We start from the raw sequence: 21,757 nt of genomic DNA, 5'->3' as shown, positions 1-21,757 counted from the left end.
TTCCCCTTTTCTGCTTCTTTGCAAACAAAAATGAAGGTTAGAGAGCGTCAGTCAAAAACCAGATGTTTATTCTGTCTTTTCTGTTTAACCAGACTCAAAGGCTCCTTTGAATTAAGGAATCCAGGTCTTCCCTCTCTTCACTACACTATATTTATTTGTTTTCTAAGCAACATCCAAGCTCAAACAAGACTTGCGATACTTTGGATCAAAAGCAGGTGGTAAATAAAGACTTGAAATTTAGCAGTAATTACATTATACACATTTTTGATTGAGCATCATGACCATGAAAGAAATAACAGCCATATGTGTAAAAACAAAAACAAAATAAGAAGAAAAAGAAAATAATTGACAAGGAGTTTACAGCAAAGATAGAACTTGTGCTTCTCTCGGCCTAATGCCATTTTCCATATACGCATACTAACTCAAGTCTACTCTCATGTTGATGTATTAGGAGTAGAGACATTGGGATGCTAATCAATTATTAACAGTGAAGTCAGACAAGGTTGGGCTGAAATCTAATTCACCCTTAGACCTGGAAGAAAAATTACTGAAGATCCAATCTCCTTTTTGCTGCATTTCTGCCACTAGGTGACTTCTAGCATAAAGAAATAAATACTTAACATTCAGGAAAATCACATTCTAATCCAAGCAGTAGCATTAATTCAAACTCTAACACTAACTAATATAAATAAATTAATTGATTCATTTCACCTCAGGCAAGTGGTCAGATGGTGAATAACCTTATTAGGTGAAGACGAGGCCTTGTGTAAAAGGGTTATAACAGAATTGATATCTGAGTCATAGTTATGGTCAAATCCAGATTTTAAATCTGAACTCAGGTCTGACTCCTCATGCAGTGCTCTTTCCACAGCTGAACACACTGCGGGTTTTGATTATGATGGTCAGAAGCTGGCTCTGACTCCTCTTGGAAAAGATAAATTTTTTTTGAAGGCAGCGTAGTGGTGTATTTTATATATTCTTTCTTAAACCAGTAATAATGTGGGCTTTTTATTTCAATATTTTGACTCAAAGGGTCTCTAAGATGATATAGAACTCATGCTAAATAGATGAAAAGTTGTTGTTTCTGAAGAAGTGTCCTTTGGAACATAGTCTAATAATATATTTTAAATAAGTTTATTTTATAATTTTAAAAAGCAGATTGATGTTTGAGCCAGTTCACACCTGAGGAAGGCACAAATCTAAATCTCTTTAGCGAGAGAACATTTTTTTAATTGGGTTGGGGAAGGGGAGATTATTACAGTGTCTTTGGCCATGATCACCCCCAGAGGATGAACAGAGTCAAGGGGGAAAGCTGAGATGCTCAAAGAATACAGAGAACAGGGCCTTAAGTTTCTAAGAGCAGCCTAGGAGAGAGGTGTGAAGGGGTTCAGAAAAAGTTAGGGAAGCAGGAAGGGGCAGCTGAGGAAGGAGGGTCCAGGAAGAGGGACCCACCAGGCTGCTGTGAAAAATGACAGCAGGCAGTAAGAGATAGCAACCCCTGTGAAACTCCTCACAGCAGGGGCTGGGGGATTGGGGGCCTGGTATTCCATTTCAGCTGGATAGTTTTGCAGTGCTAAAATGCAACCCCTCCCTGTCCCTCCTCAAAGTCTTTAAAGAAACTTTTGAGTCTTACTTTGGAGATAAAGACAAAGAGGTCTTTTACCCCTTGGGGTTTGATGTGAGAACCTGGGGTGAGACAGATGTGAGACCCACAGCTTAGTGAGAAGAGACTAGAGTTTCTTCAAGCAATTTGCATAAATGTAGAGGCCTCTTTGGATATGGGTTTGAGCTATTATAGGAGTGTTAAAGAGAAAGTTGGCCCCAGAAGAATAGAAGGGAACAGAAAAGAATCTGGTAGAACTTCAGACCAGATCTGGCTTGTTTTCTACACCATTGCTGACAAACAGATCTGCACTTTGAGTGGACACTTACTGTGTTGGAGTTCAGGTCTTTGAAATGCATGTTCCATGTGGGGACAACTCCTACCCTTCTCACTCCGACCTGATATATGCTTCTTCATAAGTTGTTCTGTGCGGTTGGTTAGATTTAGTTATTCTGTGTTTCAGAGAGCTCATTCAATTGACAATTGGCTTCTACTGCTAATTAAACATTTTAATTATATAAGTAATCTAGGTTATTTGAGGAAAGATTAGGACATACAGATAAGACAAAAGAAAAAAAAATTCCTCAATCTTACCAAACTTTAATTTTAATAATTTGTAAGTAATTGCTTATTTCAATTACATTGTAAAATTTTTACCCACACCAATCAAGGAGTGGCTGATTTGGTTAATATATTTCTAGATATCTAAGGATTTCACATTCCAAACTTTTAGTTTTTGCTGTATGGGAAAATTTCCAAACATATGTATAGTTTTGTGCCTTTAAGAAAAACATACAGGGTCTGGCCCGGTGGCGCAAGCGGTTAAGTGCGCACGCTCCACCGCTGCGGCGGCCCGGGGTTCGCCTGTTTGGATTCCGGGTGCGCACCGACACACCACTTGGCAGGCCATGCTGTGGTGGTATCCCATATAAAGTGGAGGAGGATGGGCACGGATGTTAGCCCAGGGCCAGTCCTCCTCAGCAAAAAAAAAAGCAGGATTGGCAGATGTTAGCACAGGGCTGATCTTCCTCACAAAACAAAAAAAAAGAAAAACATAGACATATATAATGTAGTCTTTTTTGATGATACGATGATATGGGTTTAGACGTTAATTTTTTTTATCAAGTATTTATTCGGCACTGTTCTGATCACCTCCTATTCACTTCATTGATGAGAGAGATGTCCACCACTCTAAATAGTGTGAGATGGCTAAACCTAAGACACTGACAGATGAGATGACAGCAGTTTATTTGTCACATTTACTCACAGCTGGGGAAGGAGCATCCTGCACATCACTCAGGGCCACACTTGGCTTGCACTTGTGAGTAGAGTGAACCAGCAGGGGCTGTGGGAGACACGCTTTATAGTAACAAGAGGGTGAAGTGTCCCCTGGTTCCCACAGGAGGATGTGATTGACTTGTTTGAATAATTTTGTGAGCTGGGAGGGAGATGAAACCCATTAGGTTGAGGACCAAATGGGGTGCAGGTGATCTGGCTGATGGGGGACCAGTCGAGTGGGCAGCCTTTCTTTCTGGGTGGGGGACATATTGGGCAAGAGCAGGGAAACTCACAGCTAGGGCTTTGGGGCCCTGAGAGGCTCAAAGATGTCAAGGCAGCCCGTGAAATTTTAGGGCTCACAATGCAAGCACCTGCTGTGTGCCTAGCAGGATGAGTGAGGTAGTTCCTGAAGAGCTAAAATCCAGTTTGGGATACACACTCACAACCAAGTAATTAAAATGTGTGTCATAAGCTCTATAGTGGAAGTAGGTATAAATTGATTGGAAGCATAGAGGAAAAACTGGCTAATTGCCTGAGACAGTTGGAAAAGGCGTAATATCAAACATCACTTATTATCCTGCGTTGTTACTATAGAAGCTGACAAAGGGTTGGGAAACATAGCTTATCGTCTCTTTGCATATAGTGAACGTCCCTTTGACTGCTAACGCAATGCCAATGTCTTTCTCTGGCACACTAATACCCATGCAGTAGCAATCGAGTCATTGGATCCCTATTTTTCCCATCCCTCACTAGACATGGCAAGCACTCTATATCTATGCTTTCAAGTGAGAAGACACAGCATTGCTATTTACCCCTCTCTCCCTGGAAACAAAGCAAAACAGAACCAAAACTCAAAAACAGAACAGTTGTCTTCTCTCTCTGTCTCTCTCTCTGTCCGTATCCTCCCCCTCTCTCTCCCTTCCCCTGTCTCTGTCACTATCTCCCTCTCTCTCTCCCTCCCTCTTCTCCTCCCTTTCCCTTTCTCTCCTCCTCCCCGCCTTGCTGTTTATCATCCCCATCACCACTTCTAATGCCTATCTGCTGACATGGTTGATGTCGTATACTGCTCTTAATTCTATTTTTATTCTTGTATCTTCTGCTTCTTGTCGCCTCGCCCATGCTCTTTAGCTTTTAACACACAGAGACATTGATCTTTGAAAGACCTAACTAGCCAAATAGCGCCCTCTTTTCATCCACACATTCACTCTTTTTGGCAAGTCAACCTAGCACAGCATTTAAGACACAATCTTCGGCAGTTCAACTCAATGCTAACTGCTGAAAATTAGTTCCCCTCTTTTCTCCTTGACCCCTTAGTACAGACCTGGTGTTGCTGGCTTATTGGTGACAAAATAGTAAAACTTAATATTTAAACATGCTTACATTCAGTTTGTGATAGTTTATATTAGGGTCTCTGATGGAGGCCAATAAACATCACCTCTCTTCACAGCTGCAATCTGAACAAATTGAGGGGAAAAAGTGGCAGATGGAGACCAAAATATCACAATTATTACTGATAAGGGCTAACATGGAGGACAGAGCTTATTGAGGGGCAAAGGGCCAGCTAAGAGCCCCAGAGCTCGGCAGAGTTGCCCGCTCTCTCCGTCTCAGCAATGTGGACGAGGGCAGGCCTCCCTGGCGTTGCAGAGGCCCTCCTGCCCTGTGTGGAGATTCACCCACAAATGAAGTGCAGAGCTAAGGAAGCACGCAGGGCGGGTTCCTCCCGGAGCGTCCACCTGCCCCAAGTGCTCAGATGAGTGGAGAGAGGCCAGGTACGTCTAAGAAAACATCCTCCTGAGGAAAACCAGAGAACTGGGAAGAAGCATTTCTCCTCCACCATTTCACAATGGCTGTAATATGAACTTATTTACTTTAGAAAACTCTGTGTTTGTTAAACCCTCTTTGTATTATAATACCAAATTAAGTGTTTAAATTCTGGCTTTCTTCTGTTGGATCATTTTATTAGTACATTCAGTCCTTGCAATGCATCTTATTTTGGTGAAAGAGGGATGATTTAAGATTTTAAAATACTGTAGAAACAAATCTTTGTGAGTTCTCTCAGAAGTTATGACTGATTGGTGGCAAATACTATTATCCACACAAAAATAATTCTTGTCTCTTTCTATAGAACTCATTATACTCATCTTTTCCACATATTCTGGGAAAATTTTTTTAAAAACAGAAAACATAGTTGTAACGCTGAAAAAGCCTGAGATGATTTTTGAGGCTGGAAGAAAAAGAAGAATTTAAAAGTAGTAAAAGCATGACACTGATTCAGTATTAAACATAATTATGTGCTGTTTTAAAATGCATACTGGGTCATGTAGCAAAAATATATATAACGTATTACAGACATTTTCCATTTTGATGGTTGAACGTGAAGTATTTGCTATGTTAAATATGGTTTAACATTTCACATTTTTTTCTTCTTATGAATAAGTTATTGATTTAAAATTTGTATGCTACTTTAATTCATAAAAGAATAATATAGAGAAATTATTTGGCACTTTATATTTCCCAAGTCATTCGCAAATTTTAAAGGAATAATGCAGACAGCACCCCTGGGAGTAGGCCCTGGACAGTTATGTTACTTATTTCCATGAGAGTTCCTGAGGAATATAGTCACATGAATCACCATGTTTAGAAATTGTACATCACTAGACATATGCAATTTCTACAGGAAGAGGGGTCTTGAGTCTATCAAACACATGAAAGAAAGTGCATAGAAAATGAAATAGGTAATATCCTACTATAATAGGGTGTTGGGATAGCTATGGCACATGTATGTATAAAAATGTGAGAACAAGCATTCTAAAAGCAATACGCCACTCACTCAGAGACTAGGTGAAACGGAGACCAGGAAACCTGAGGGGTCACTTGCCTCGTGAGATTTTTTTCTGTATATGTAAGATGGGCACAATACAGTAAAATACCATAGCAATACCCAACTAGAGTTGTCTTCAGAAGGGATTCATGAAGGGAAAAGGAACTTTAGGAAGGAAGGAAGGAAGGAAATGGCAAAAAGGAGGAGTTCACCATGATCTCAAACTAGCTATTTGAATCCCTGTTTACTGCTTCTGTTCTGAAAACCGTGATTATAGTTTTTCAGCTAGTGGAGCATTTCTTGGGGCATCTCCCAGCATCTGTTGAGAAAGAAATGATATATTCTGGTAATGAACTGATGAGCTCCACAGCCGGGAGCAGTGAAGGACAATCTCTCTTCCCTGGCTCTATTTAGAGCCTCTCTTTTGTCATCTGCTAGTTCTCTTTTGCACCCTGCACCTTCCTGCCTCTGTCTCTTGCTGGTCTGTATTTGAGGGAAATTTGAGGAAATGTCTCAGGCCATTTTATAATGCTGAGAATTTCTGTCTTTTTAAATTTCTCAATGTTAATACTTTAAGGGGAGACATTTTGAAAACTTTCTTCGTAACTATTCCTATTTCTATTGCCATATTTTTTTTTCCTGAGGAAGATTAGCCCTGAGCTAACATCTGTTGCCAATCTTCCTCTTTTTGCTTGAGGAAGATTCATCCTGAGCTAACACCTCTACCAATCTTCCTCTATTTTGTATGTGAGTCACTGCCACAGCATGGCTGCTGACAAGTGGTACATGTCCACGCCCAGGAACCGAACCCAGGCTGCCAAAGTGGAGCACGCTAAGCTTAACCACTAGGCCACGAGGCCGGGCCAGCCCCTTCTGTTGCCAGATTTTAAGCAGGGTCCATCTTCTGTAATACATGCTATTGACAACAAATGCCCATGGCCACCATCCTTTGCTGGAGAATGAATTCTCCCTTGGCAGCGTTCTGTCCCCTCTGCTCTCTTTAGTGTCTCCATGCTCTGTGTCTAATCCACTTTACTGTGGTGCTGGCTCTTGGACTGCAAGAGAACAGTTAGTTTGAATAGTCTAGCAGGTATGGATTTATTGCTGATAACAGTGACTTAACCAGCTAAGGGTTATTGGCCTCATCCAAGAGAAGTCTTAGGGTAATACGGCAGCCTAATGAAGATACCAAGGATCCATTCTCTACCATTTTACTCCATCATTCTTAGTGTGCTGGATTTTGTCCTCATGCATGTCACCTCATGGTTGAAAGATGGCTGCTGTGTTACAAGGAGCAATCATGTCAGTTTTCTAGGGTGGAAGAAAGAGGAAGTGGATGTGATGGTACCAGCGCCCCTCCACTTTCATCTCATTGGCGGGCACCATCACACAGCCACTCAAACTTCAAAGGAGGCTGGGAAATGGAGATTTTAGCTTTCACTGCCTCAATTGGAGAGAAAGATATGGAAGAAAAGGGTTGGAAATGGACAATTGTATCAGCCAAATTATAGTGTTTGCCACAAATGTCAACTGAAGAAGTCCCTTTCCAACCTCTCCCCAATGGTCAAATGTGATTGATTCCATAGTGTTTCCTATTTTTCACTATCATACTCCTTCCCTAATTTCACATAGCATACTCCATTTGTTTAAAAGTTAAATACCCACTCCGTGGGCTGCACTAAAACAAGGATAGTAATCACAATGATATTGATTTGTTCATTAATTCTTTCAGTTACTGTTCAGTTATTGTGTAGCTATCTCCTGTTGTAAAACACTTGGATACAATGTTGACTAATGTGTGTTTCCTGTCATTGAGCATATGTCTTATCTGTACACTGCTTTATCAATTAGGAATGGTTTCAGATACTAAAACCATAAAATTCAAATAACAATGACAAATCATATTAACAATCTATAATTAACTTTTAAAAAATTCAAAATGAGGTGTATAGCTCCACAATGTTAGGGTGCTGGGATTACATCTCTGTGATTCCCCTCATGGTTACAAGAAGACTGCCATAGCTCCAAACATCTCATCCTTCAAAAATGTTCCCAAAGGCAGCCAGGATGCTGAGAGAACTGTTCTCTCATGCCTCCTCCTTTTACCAGAGAATACAATCTTCCCGAGAAAACTTCTCAGCAGACTCATTGGCTAGAACAGAGTCACATGATCACCACTAGCTTTAAGGGAGGTTAGAAAAGTATCTAGTGAACAAGGGAGTGGGGGTTGGGAATTAATATTGAGTAGCCAACCAAGAGTGTTATCATAGATGCTTTACAGCATTCCACATACTTTTACATTCATGATCTCATCTCATGACTCAATGGGACTACTATCCAAACATACTAGAAACTCAAACCTGAAATAAGAGGTATCAGTGGCATCTGCTATGGGGGAACTTCTGGCTGGGAAGTAATTTAAAGATCCTTTGAAGGTACAAATTTAATACAAGGGTTATAAAGATATTATAATGCATTCTGCCTATAAAGTATGCATACAAGAACCCAAGGAGTAATTCAGAAGATTTTATAATTTGGGAAGATAATTACATGGTGGAATGAAAAGAGAAATCAAGATATATGGATTCTAGGCTCAGCTTTGGGTAAGACACTGGAAGGATTCTGAGCCTCTGCATCCTCATCTGTAAAATCATGTACTTGAACAAAATTAGAGGACCCCAAAACTCCTCAAATGTACGAGTACCTATATAATCATAATGCTAGAAGTCATGAGCTAGAAGAGTATTAAAAATCATCTATTCCAACTTCTTTTTACAAATGAGGTAACTTAGGTTCAGAAAGGTCACCATTTGTCCAAATTCACTCATCTTAGTTAGAAATTCAAGTCCTAGTATATAACACACTACACTTTCCCAAATAATTGGTATTGCATCCTGATAGATTTTTTAAAAATCCAGCCTCTATCTTCTTTTTTGTCTTAGGCAGAATCTCTCCAACAGCATTTACTCTGTTTAATAGAATACAGATAACGAGATTTTTTAAAATCCACTTGTTAGCTGTAAGGTCTTGGGCAAATTACTTAACCTCTCTGTAAAATAATAATTGCACCTTCGTAGTTTCTTTTTTTTTTTCTTTTTTGAGAATAGAAAAAGTAATCTAAAAGAAAAGTTAGTGTGGTGACTGACACACATCAAGGACTTAACAGCAGCCATCCATCTCAGTGCTTGAAACTCCTCCAAGCTTGAGAAAGTGTCCGGGACCAATTTCTCCAGCAGGTTGTGTGGAGGGTGAGTCAGAATCTCCTATCATTATTTTGTCTTTATACAGTCGTATCTTCTAACTTCACTTACAGAGATATGAAGGCTCTGTGTAATAACTAAGAGTGTGGTACATAACTGGAAGTCAGACCAATCATTATTATGTTGTCACTGAACTCAATAACCAGTGATTTGTAGAAGATGACTTAAATCAGGGATTCTGAATCTGGGCTTCATGGATGGGCTTCAGGGAAACAGGAAATCATCTGACATTTCACCGAAATGGGTTTTCTCAATCTTGGCACTATTGATATTTCCGACTGGATAATTCTAGGGGGCTGTCCAGTTCGTTGTAGGATGTTTAGCAGCATCCCTGGCCTCTACCCACTAGATGCTAGTAGCACCTCCCTGGCCGTGAAAATCAAAAACATCTCCAGACCTTGCCAAGTTTCCCTGGGGGGCATACTCTTCCTTCTCCCCCTTGAGAACCACTGTGATAAAGCTTAATATATATGTACATTTTTTTTTCTGGGAGGCTCATCAGTTTCCTCATATTTTAAAAAGGTCTATGTCCTCAAAAGAGTTGAAACCAATTACTCAAAGCCTTTCAAAATAATAACGAAAGAACGCACATCTCCAGCGGTAGTTGTGGGGAAAATGTGCACCATCATGGCTAATTAAAATGGTGCAATTTGAAAATCTACTCTGAAATATATACCTACCATTTATTACTTTCAACTACTTTGAAAAAGCACTTCACAAACTGTATCTGGGGAAGTACTTCACAAACCGCTATTCCCAGATGGTACGATTCTTAAAATACTATCTTCAGTGAGACTCCCATAGTCATCTACTGAAAGTAGCTCTAAACTTCCAAAGGTGTTAGCGCTAATGACAAGCAAAAAAAGACCTCAAGTCCAGAGGGGAAATCAAAATCAGTTGTTTCTCAGAAAAGCAATTCAATGGTGGTATTGATTGCAAGATTGATTGGAGGAGGGATGAAGGGAAGGAAGGGAGAGGGAGAAGGGGAAGGCAGAGGAGAGGGACGGAGGGAGGGAGGAGAAGGGAAGGGAGGGGGGTGGAGAGGGCGCGCAATGCCGTGAAAGAGGTTCCCAAAGGGTAGCTCTTAGGAGGGGCTCGCTGGAAGTCTCCGCTTGCCCTCTCCCTGGCTTGTCTGGAAAGGCGGCCGCCTGACGGAATTCCAGGGCCTTGGGCTCTCCGCTCTCGTCGTCTCTCATTCCCACGCCCACATGGGCCTTGTTCGCCCCCTTCCAAAGTGACCAAATCCCAAGAGCCTCCTGAAAACTCAAAACCAGTCACTTTACCTATTCCGTAAGGCCCTTCTTCCCATCTACATCTCCGGTAGGAAACCGGAGCTTAAACCCCAAATACCAGACCCAGAAAAGCAAGCAGGGAACGTGTCCCATCTTCCACGGCCCATCGGGAGCACCCGAGAGACAAGCAACTTTCTCCCCTACTTTTCAGTCTGTCTGCCTCCTCCTCTCTTTTTGGAGGGGTCTCAATGAGAGGAGGGCACGAGGGGCCTCGGATCTGGAAAGCCGCGAAAGCTGTCCTCCCAGGGGTGCGCTGGGACCCCATGGGCGGCGGGGCGCGCCCCCTCCCCTCCCGGCGCACTGAGAAGGCCTCGCCGGCCGCGCCGTGTCCTCGGACTGTCTGCTCTGGGTCCCGCCGGGCGCGAGGGGAGGGGACAGGAGAAAGAGGAGGGCTCGGCAGCCGAGGGGAGGAGGCGGTGCGTGCCTCGCCTGCCAAAGGGAGATCTGCTCAGCTGCGTGCGAGCCCGGCACCCCGCGGCCACAGCGCTCCGCCCGAGCGCGCCGGAGACACGCGGGGAGCGGGGTCTCCACTGGCCGCCGCGCAGCCTGTTCTTCTGCGCACCCTCCGCCTCCTCCCGGCCCCGCTCTCTCTCCCAAGTCGGGCCCGGGGTCTCTGCGGCTGTTAGGGACAGCGGCGAAGAAGGAAGGACAGTCTTCTTCGCCGTGGATGTTCCGCCCGGGAAAGACAGCAAGTTGTGTGTGCGCCCCGGACTCGGGAGAGAAGGCGGCCGCCGCCCGCCAGCCATGTGAGTAAAGCGCTCGCCGCCCCGCGGCGTGGGCTCCGCGCCTTTCTCGCGCTGCCCCCCTCTTCCCCGGACGCCGGAGTTGGGCTGCTCCCGGGCTCCGGACTTCCTGAGCTTAGCTGCTCGCTCGGCTCTCCCTGCCTCCCGCGTCCACTGTTGGCGTCTGCCTCCGGGGGGTGCTGCTTTCCCATCCTTATCCCCTCCCTTCGCGAGGGGGCCGGCTGGAAAATGCCCCTCTCCATCTTTTTGGATTGAGGGATCATTGTGTTTTGGCGGGGAGAGGGCGGTGGGCGAGGCCGTGGCAGGGGGTGACTATGGGCTTGTCTTGGCAAGCTGCCTTACCCCAGCTGGAGATGAGGACCCTCCTCCCCCTGTGCCACCCCCTACTCGTCTTCCCCAGCCTCATGGCCCAGACAGACCAACTTCAGCCATTAACGCTGACGCTGACCGCAGTTGACAAGATTAAAAAAAAAAAAAAAAAGTAGCCGGAGCTCCCCTGGAGTGTCATATTGGACTAGAAATGGGACAGTGGGTGGAAAGGAAACGGTAGGGGCGAGGGTTGGGAAAGGGGCGAGATGAGGGAAGAAGGAATTTACTGCGGACTCGGAAAGCTGGAGTTAAGAATTCTGGGGATGCAACTGTAGGGTGCATGGGCGCTGTGCTTCTGTGTTCATTTCTCTATGGAAAGTGTGGGAAATGGTTCTGGAACTCTTTTTGAAAGGGAGGGAGGGATGGAAGTCAATGCACGTGGAACCATTTGAATGACTGGAGTTCCATGTAGAATACTGGGAAGTATGGATTGCTTTTCAGATTAGACAGTGACAATCATTCGGCAGGAGAGATGGTTCCATTAATTTTATTGGAACCACTGAATCAAAATTGCAGATATGAGAATAAGTCATACACAGTCTTTCTTTCATTTACACTAGGAGAAGACAGTTAAGACTGAAGAAATTCACAAATGCTACTGAATGAGTATTGGAAGTGCCTAAGAGTTCCATCCATTCTATGTGCCTAGACAGTATATAATGTTTGTTGAATTTATGGTGCTCTGCAATTGGGAAAATTATCCTAATTATTTTGTTTGGGCTCATGCAGAGAGTTACTGCATCTAAAGGGACACAGAACAGTTGCTGCAAGTTATGAGCATGAACTTCCAAGCCAAATAAACCAGAGTATGGTTTGTTTTATTGTAATATTCAGTATTATGTTTGCTGCCAGTAAAAATGCTACATTACCCTTAATGTGAGTATATGAAATGAATTCACTGGCATGGCAAGTAGAAGTCATGCATTTCTTTAAGTAAATAGCTGTCAGAGTTAATTTGGGAGCATTTATAGGAGATAAAGAAATGAAACCGCTTTGAGCTAGTTTGACAAAACTTGAATTATAGAGAAGTTTATAGAGAGAATTAGTTCTTCCCACTTTTGAAGTGTTGAGGCAAGTTTGAATGTTTATTAATTGAAAGTTGTAGACCAACTAAATTGGTGTTATCACGTCTCTAAAACCATTTAACTTTTCATATTTCTTATTGTTTTACCAGGGACCATCGTCCTTACTACAGAGGATGGGAAGTTGATGCCCAGTGAGACTGAAGACCTGTTCTGTTAATAGACACTCCCTGTTACGGAACTGTGGCTCACCTGGGGTTCCCTGGTGGTTTCAAACGCACCTTCCCTCACTCCTGCAGTCCCAGAACAGTTACTTTGGGTCCTCATTGCCCTATCTGGTGAAAGATGGCATCCAGCCTGACTTGTACCGGAGTGATCTGGGCTTTGCTCTCGTTTCTTTGTGCTGCCACCTCCTGCGTTGGGTTCTTTATGCCTTACTGGCTCTGGGGATCACAACTGGGCAAGCCTGTGTCCTTCGGTACTTTCCGGAGGTGCTCATATCCTGTGCATGATGAGAGTCGGCAGATGATGGTGATGGTGGAGGAATGTGGGCGCTATGCCTCCTTCCAGGGCATCCCCAGTGCAGAATGGAGGATCTGTACCATCGTGACAGGCCTGGGTTGTGGCCTCCTCCTTCTGGTGGCTCTCACTGCCCTCATGGGTTGCTGTGTGTCGGAGCTCATCTCCAGGACAGTGGGAAGAGTGGCTGGAGGAATTCAGTTTCTGGGGGGTAAGTGACTTGTTAAACTTGAGTTGTTTACCAGAATCTCAAAGCAATATTGAAATTATGTTCCAGTTGTCTACTGAGATTATTATAATTGACACTTGGAATGCTCAGGAGAAATAGACATGGAATGGCTTTGGTGATAGCTTGCCAAAGTTAAAGATTTTTACTGGAATTGCTTTACAACTTCAAGAGCTCTTAATTCCTGCACATCTTTAGAGGTATATACATCATTGGCCTGCTAAGTACCACCTGTGTGAGGCAGTAACATCTAGGTTGTTTTTAGTGTAGTAGGGGAGACAGTTTGCATTTCATAGCTTCTTGCTCTTTATGTTCAACAGTAAGCAATTAGATTATGTGTGTCTTACTGTAATCCTCAGGTCTTTAGAGTTGCACACTTTTTCATAGAAAAGTAGAAAAGGTTTTTGATTCAACATTGTCATCATAAGTCTTTAATACTCTGGTGGATGCAAAATTGACCCTTGCCCAATCTTAAACTATATTTCTAAGTAAGTGATAACTGTTTTAAATGAGAGATCAGTTTTACATTAACGATTATGAATTTCTCTACGCTGCAAAGATAGCTGTAGGCTTAATTACCTGGCTAGGGTTTAAGTTCCCTCGGTGCTCTTGCTGTGAAGGAAAAAAAAGAATATTTAGCAAATGATGTGTGCTTAGCCCAAATGGACTGGATAGTCTCAGTAACACCAGGAGAAGTTTGATTTTTACTTGGGTTTCCTCCAACAAGTATTGCTTCAATATCTCTGGTCATATGGTTTTAATTATACTTTATATATTTTCCACTGCGCCTTTCACCTCCATTTTTCAACCTGACGGGCTGAACTTGTCTGATTTATAATCTGCCCTGGTGACATATGACAACCTTCATTGACAGTATAGAGTGAAGGGAAATAGGAAGCCAGGAAAATGTATAAAATGTATTTGTAACTTCCTTACAAAGTAAAAGTCTGTTACTCTTCCATTTTGTGTCTTCATACAGTCTTGTGAAAAATCCAGAAGAAAAAAAATTAAAAATGGATAGGTCTGAGATAGAGTCTACCTATTGGAGAAACCCCAAAAGATTATTTCAGAGTATTTAGTATAAAACTTTCAAGCACTGTCTTAAGTAAGAAAATTCTTGTATTAAAAACTCAAGTGGCAAAATATTTTGTGTTTTGAAACAGGAGGTAGAGGTCTGCAGTTCTTTATTTCCTTACCGGATGTAACTTTGTTCTCGTCTGTTTTTTCCCTGTGGTTTTGCATCTCTGCCCTAGGAGGCAATTTAGGAGACTTAACTGTCCTCTTAGTACTGCCTCAGTGTTCAACATTGAGCACCCGTCTTGCACGTGATATGGATATGCATACAGAAATACAGTAAAACTATTAGGACACATAAAGAGGTGGTTGTTGAAAGTTCAAATGTAAATCCAGAGTTGGAAAACTTGTTGCTACCACAGATTTTAAGAATAAAGCTAATGCCAGGAGTATTTAAAATTTTTTTCTTGACGAGTAAACTTGATTTGCTGTTGGTGTTTCACTTGGCTCAGGAAAAATGCTTAGGCAGTTTCTTTTTCTCCCCTTATGGTAAATGTTACTTTCCTTTTTTTTTTTTTTTTTTTTTTTTCATTTTAGGGCAGGGACTGCTGTTATTTCTGGCAGAACAGGAAAATGCTTACAAAGAGAAATCAGTTTTTATTGATTATCTTTAAATGTATGATGAAGGAAGGCAACAGGAAGTGAATCTGAGACCCATGAGATTTATGCTTCCCTCTCTAAGCCATGTATAGATTTTTTTGAATTATATAGAGCTAAGTGTTCTACTTTATGGAAAACTCAAGGGGAAAGACCGTTGGGGAAGTTATATGTTTTTCAAAGGACTGTTTTTTTCTTTGTATATGCTTTTCATGATCTCTGCGTTGGTAAGAGTTACTGACATTAAGCTAAGGGTATAATTTATTACTAGCAGTTGGTAGTCTTTCATTTCTCATATATGTTTCTCATATCTGTCAAAAAAATAATTCTGAATGCAAAACCTAAGAGGGTTTTTCTGATTCAAACCTCTTGAAGGCACAAGTAAGTAAATACATCCCCTTACCCAAGATAATAGTAAATTTTGAATAAAAAATAACTTGAATTATGGAAAAGGTTTTAAAAAAATCTGCCATTAATCGCTATCATTTAATGGTAGACCACTGGACAAATGCTTCAAAAAGAATTCCTCCTGTTGTTCATTCCATAATTGTTTGGGTTTTTATTCATAAAAAGTTAAGTGGTAAGTATTTTTATTTTATAAAATTTTTCCTAAAATGGGTGGGTTTCATAAAGACTGCAAAATACCAAACCAGTGAGTTCTATGAATTCCATAGCTGGCAATGCCTCAGAAATATAGTCTACATACAGAGGACTCTGCTATGAGGCGGATTCTCTTACTAAAAATGATTCACCCAGAAAGGTTATGTTTAGCTAAAGTTAGGGTTGCTCCAAAAACAACAGGAAGCAGGAGAATGGCAGAATACAGAGGCATCCTGCGTAACCCTGCCTGCTGTGTCTAGAGTTTGCACATATGGTGTAACTTCAGGCAGCAAAACCCCTGCAGTACTTTGGATCTAGTTAAAGGACAAAGTGTCAACCTTAATTTTGAATCGTCTTGCTATGGTTGGTTAGAGGTTAAAATGTCACCTGTCAACTGATAGAACTGCACAATATGGGACTGTTGTACATGGACATTTGCTACCTATAGGAGGAATACTTCAAGGAATCAATGACTTGTGCGTTTCCTGTGGTCACTCGTACATAAACTTTAATTGCCACCATCTCCATCTTATATCTTAAGTCATGTTTTTGTGCTAATTTTTTTTTTACATTTATGCTTTTTTTGTGTGTGTGTGAGGAAGATCAGCCCTGAACTAACATCCGTGCCAATCCTCCTCTTTTGCTGAGGAAGACCGGCCCTGAGCTAACATCTATTGCCAATCCTCCTCCTTTTTTTTTCCCCCCAAAGCCCCAGTAGATAGTTGTATGTCATAGTTGCACATCCTTCTAGTTGCTGTATGTGGGACGCGGCCTCAGCATGGCCGGAGAAGCAGTGCATCAGTGCGCGCCCAGGATCCGAACCTGGGCCGCCAGCAGCGGAGCACGTGCACTTAACAGCTAAGCCACGGGGCTGGCCCTGTCATATTTTTAAAAACCAATCTGGGTTGAGTTTTACCCTCAACTGAGTTTTTAAAAGGCATGTAGAAAGCCTTTGAGAAATATAACATATAATAAAAATGTTAACATGCATATAGTATGGTAATGGTGTCTATGAGAAAATAGAGGTTTTAATGTTTTTGTTTGCTAAATATAAAATTATGTGCTTTATAATACTGTTGTAGTCATTAAGTACTTAACAAGGCTTTAAAAAATTAATATCAAACTTTTGATGTATGTGTTAGTAAAATATCTTAAATGCTGTGTAAGTGAAACATATAAGAACGTTGTAAAGACATGTTAAGTCTATCTGTAAGTTCTGGGAACTGGTGCTTACAGATGTCAGGATCTGAATTTGTAGATTTCATCTTAGGAAACTGCTGGTGCTGTAAGGAGGGGATATCGAAGAGAGTCCCCTAATTCATTAGTTTGAATGTGAGTCACATATATGTATAAAATGGGTGTAGAATGCTAATCAGTGGCAAACAACTACCTTTCCAGTTTAGACACCGTTCTGTTCCAAGAAGCCAGGGGAGACCAGCTCCTCAACTAATTGATAGCTAAATGCTGCTCAAGACGGTAATGATGACCAAGTGTCTCTTTGAGCATCTCTGTCTCTGTGTGTTGAAAGCATCATTACCTTTTCAGGGCTCCCTCACTGTAGGGTCCTACCTGTGCCTGTCTTTCATCCCTTTGGGATGAGAGCTTGGGACCCTCCTCCCCTTGCTCCACTTTAAACCTGACCTGTCGTATGATATGCCATATTATGCTTTCCTTCATATCCAGGCTCGCTCTCAAGTGACAGCTGAGGAATAAGATAAATGGCGTGTTGGCATATTAATGGGCATAGTGGCTTTTTAGTGACAGTGTCTTAACTGAAAGAAGTTGCTCTAATTTTACAAAGTCCAGGCATTTCTTGGGTCAGTTGGGGGAGCAGGCAGTGCTCTTTTTGCTCCCCTTTAAATTACACCTTGTAGGTTACAAACTACTCCTGTTCCGTTCAGCTCCCTCTGACCTATGATAGAAGGTCCAGGTGAGTTGTCTTGAGTTCTGACCCAAGGTTCTCAAACTTGAGCATGCATCAAAATCACCTGCAGGACTTTTTTTAAAACATTTTTGCAGCCCACTCAGGAATTTCTAATTCAGTAGGTTTGAGGGGCTGGGGGCGCTGATAATTTGCGTTTCTAACAAGTTCCCAGATGATGCTCATTCTGAGACCACACCTTGAGAACCCTGTTGTAAATTAACTATTTCATGTTTTTAAAAATGTGACTTCTGGTAGATGGTTTACTTTCAGAATTTACATACTGTTTAGTTGTATCATAATCTGATATAAATCTCTCTAATTGGACCATAAAAAGACCCCCACCTCTGTAGTTTGGTATTAGCTGAGCACATCTTTGTTCCGTCTCTTCTTGTTTTTGTCACAGAAAATTGTTCTCTTGGAGTTCTCTCTCTTAATATGTATTGTATATATGTTATAATTATTGTCAACCTTAAACATAAAACAGCCAGTTATTTTACCAGCAAAATGAGTTTATTTGGGAATAGCCAAAGAATTGCAACTCAGGATATGATGCTATGGTGGACCACAGGCAAATCCAACAAACAAGGGAGAGAAATGTTATTTTATAGAGGAAAAGGAGGAAATTGGGAGGGGTTGTGTTGACTGAAAGTCCATTGGAAAAAAGCAGGAGTTTGGTTTCTCATTCGCTGAGTTGCTAGGGTAGTTGATTTCTGTTTGGGACGAAATGTATATTTCTTTCTATAATTGAGGATTCTTTCCTGTTGACTTCTTTCTGTTGGGGTCTGTAATTGACTGTCTTTCCTGCAGTTGACCTCCAGTGGTACTGCATGGGAGCTCCCCCTTCCCGTCTCCTGACTCCATTTGAAATGAAGTTCCTTTTATTAATTTTCACATTATACTACATATATTATAGAATATATCCATATATATTATATATATTCTTTCATTTACCATTGTCCTATACCGGAAACAAGATTTTATAGATGGAGAACTCAAAATAAGACCTTAATACACCCTCTGTAGTTTTCACGCAGTGGATTTTCAGTAAGGAATTGCTAATTGAAAGACATGAAGACCATACTGCAGACCACAGAGAGGGGCCAAGACAGCCCTTAGCCAACTCAGTAAAGCCATGTATATCTTGGGAAAGCAGAATGATTAGGCCAAGATGGCACGCAGGAACCAGCCAGTCTGAGCTTCTGCTGCCAGGCGGGATGGTACTTAAATCAGCTTTCATGAAGAAGGTCACCTGGTCTTAAACATCTCTAGGGAAGAAGGAGATGCACTCTTGCTGAATAATAGTACTTTCTAGGGCCACGGACCACGCCTTTCGTCACAGCTGGACATTGCACATACATTGATAATAAAGAGGAAGAAGCTTGAGATGGAGGCCCAGACAGTGCAACGGTGTGAGCCGGGCTTTGCCAGCCAGGAAGGAGTGAAAGGGAGATGCAGTGTAGACAACCCAGACGAACGCCAGGGATAGCATCTACTCCGAGCTCTGGATTTGTTTAAATCCGGTTAAAGGTAGGGATGCTGATGAATTAACTAATCTTTTATAAAATCGAAGACGCCAGATTTTCTGTTTGTATCTAATAATGTTTTAAAATTATATTTTCAAGTAGTCATTGTTAACAGCTTTATTTTTTCACATACTTATTTTTTCTCCAGAGGAACTTGTTTTTTAAGCCTTAATTTGGAAAGTTTTTCATTGTTTTCACACTTTCTTATGATGCTTCCAAGTTCCCCATGTCAATAGTTGACATCAGAATTCAATACGATATTCTTTTAGTTCTCTAGTGGGCCTAAAAATCACCTGAGAGTTTATTCCATGCGAAAGTCCCAAGCCCTGCCCCAGTGAGTCTGATTCGGTAGATCTGGGTGGGTCCCAGGTGAAGCACCTTTAACAAACTCCCCAGGGATTCTAGACACAGAAGATCCACAGACCGAATTTTGAGAAACCCGAACCAATTTAATTCACTTAAAACCTTATATGTTACTCGTATGGGGGCATACACTTATATCAAGTGTTAAACTAAGTATGGATTATCAATCTCTTTCCATCTGTAGTTGTTATTTGGGGACAATGTAATATAAGCAGCAAATATCAGAATTAGTGTAGGAACAGAGCAGGTTATAAACTGTATTCTCCTTTATATTATATTACTGACCTTAGGTGTTACTGGTGACGGTCAGACCTGTGTCTACACTCACAAAGCAGAAGAACCAGATCTTGTCCATGCTATGCTTAGATGAAGACTCTGTTTCGATTTGTGACTCCAGCTGCAAATCACAAACCCGCTGTCATTCCCAGCGCTATGTTTTGCGTCTTTCACCCTGCGACGGTGTGCTGCTGCTGGTTCATGTTCAGTTAGGGTGTGCTCAAATCCCTGGATTCTTTTCTGCCAGGTGTATTCAGTTTTTCCCTATTTTGAGTTACTGGTTTTTACTTCCTAAGATTGTCTCTCTGAAGTAAAAAATAATAATGATAATAATTCTTAGAAATGGTGGAGTAAGGAGTTATCCATTGCGCTTGGGCCTATCGTATTAGCAACTATGCAAGACTTTTTGCCTAGAATTATTTAGATTGGTTTTTTTGACATGGTCCAAATCTTCATTTACTTTATGTGGAGTAGAGTCTTTCTAAGAGAGTGATTTGATTTTAACTTACTTCCCTTTGTTACCACCAGCTAACACAGCTGTAGCCAGATACTACTGAGGCTGGGGTCAGTATGGGTTAGTTAGCCTTGCTAAAACGTAGATTGCAAATTGGTTAGCTGTCTTGTAAAAACATGTTGTTATTCACAAAGAAAACCAACTGAGGAATGTGAATTCTTAACTATTTCTGTTTAAAAAATTCAAAACACACACTCAAGAGAGCTTTACATCGTACTATATAGTATCACAAGATGCATAAAATTTGCACTCCACACAAAGTCATCGTTGTTGCACTGTTAGTACTTGAATTAGCCAGCTACTGCCAGCTTGGCAAGAGTGTCTTATGTATGTGTTGGTTATAGTTAGAAGGAATAACAGCATCAGGTTCAAAACTTTTATTCTTGGATGTCGTTAAAATTCATCTTTTTGTCCTCCAAAGGTATCACCCTCAAGTGTGTTCTGAGGAGCTCTGATTCCTGGGTGTACCAATGAGTGTTAACAGGAAAAGCAAAATAGTTTTGGGAACAAGTAGATTTGAGAAACGCTTGGTTATGGAAAGTTAATAGATTTCCTTACAGCAGAACTCTACAGAGCCTTTAGTATGTTGATGCCTATTACCAGTCTCCTGGGGGTAATGGAGAAGGTATAGTATTAAGTGTAGAATTAAGTGTTTTCCTAACTTATTTGGGCCCAGCACCCTAAAGGGACTGGTGATCTGTGGAACAAATTCAGTTCTCATTTCACCCCACTCAGGCACGTAATTATTCTTTTTTACAGCTGAGAACGCAGAATATTAGAGAGTGACACCCCGTTATCCCATTAGTTATTGGTTGACCTGTGAATGCTGTCACCATAATATTAAAGTGTTATTGAAATTCCACCTCATATTATATGTAGAATTCAGAATTTCTGACCATGATGGATAGTAAGTTTCCTAACATAGGTGAATATTTTTATTGTTTCTTTGGTCCTTAGTTTATGCTTGTAGTAGGGTAGAACCACTTGTAGTATTACGATACAGCAACTTTTTGCCAGTTCTCAAAAATATATGTTACAGGTTAATGTCAATAATGTAATATGTAGTAGAGAGGCCATTAGGAGAGAATGTCAAAACATCCGACCAAAGCAAACATTCTGTCTTTTAAAAATTGTTTAACAGAAGAACTTTATCTTTCATTATGACATGCTGGCCAAGTTTTCCAGTGTAAGTATCCCATTGTTAGAAGGCCTTGTAATGATCCTTTGTTCAGGTCGAAGATAATGTTAATTCCAGAGAACATACTTCTTAAATAACAAAACCAAGGACCTCATGTCTCTCTTTAGAAATGAAGGATGATGTTCTACTTTGTCAATCTTGATAAATAAAATATTATGATAGAAACAAATGGCATTCTAGCTAAATCACGCTAAAGGAGTCTAGGGATTTCCCAGGGACTTGGGAATGGTCATTTTTAGAAGCTCAGGAGGTTGGATTCAACGTTGCCCCAGTTCTGGTGCATTGATATTGCTAACTAATGATTGGGGGATCTAGTTTTCCCTTCTTTTCTTTATATGGTAGATGTTATACCAGTTAGTGCTTTAGAGATTTGCTCTTAGAATTCATGAAGCTCAAATTGTAATGTAAGCTCCAGAACTGACCTGCTTATAACTTCAGTAGATAGTTTGCCTTGCATGAGTCTCATATTTTCAGTAATCAGATAACACCAGATATCTTGATGTACTAAAACATGTACAGATCTTCGTCAACTTACGCTGGGGTTATGCCCCAATA

General features: G+C 41.3%; 1 protein-coding gene across 3 annotated transcripts in view; it reads left to right on the top strand.

Moving 5' to 3' along the window:
* LHFPL6 (LHFPL tetraspan subfamily member 6) overlaps positions 1-21,757 on the top strand; it is a 278,027-nt gene that overhangs the window by 27,791 nt on the left and 228,479 nt on the right. Inside the window, exons 1-3 of one of the 3 annotated variants that reach the window (XM_058548068.1) lie at positions 10,728-11,000; positions 12,096-12,172; positions 12,541-13,118. In XM_058548068.1, coding sequence (XP_058404051.1) covers positions 12,734-13,118 — 385 coding nt within the window. In that variant the 5' untranslated portion in view covers positions 10,728-11,000; positions 12,096-12,172; positions 12,541-12,733. Of the gene's footprint in view, positions 1-10,727; positions 11,001-12,095; positions 12,173-12,540; positions 13,119-21,757 lie in introns of those variants that run through there. The other 2 variants (XM_058548067.1, XM_058548069.1) reach the window with 2 other exon arrangements.

This window comes from Diceros bicornis, chromosome 9 (assembly GCF_020826845.1).
Source record: "Diceros bicornis minor isolate mBicDic1 chromosome 9, mDicBic1.mat.cur, whole genome shotgun sequence".
NCBI classification, from domain to species: domain Eukaryota; kingdom Metazoa; phylum Chordata; class Mammalia; order Perissodactyla; family Rhinocerotidae; genus Diceros; species Diceros bicornis.
Note: the sequence above shows the minus strand (reverse complement) of the source record. Positions and strands in the feature narration are given on the sequence as shown.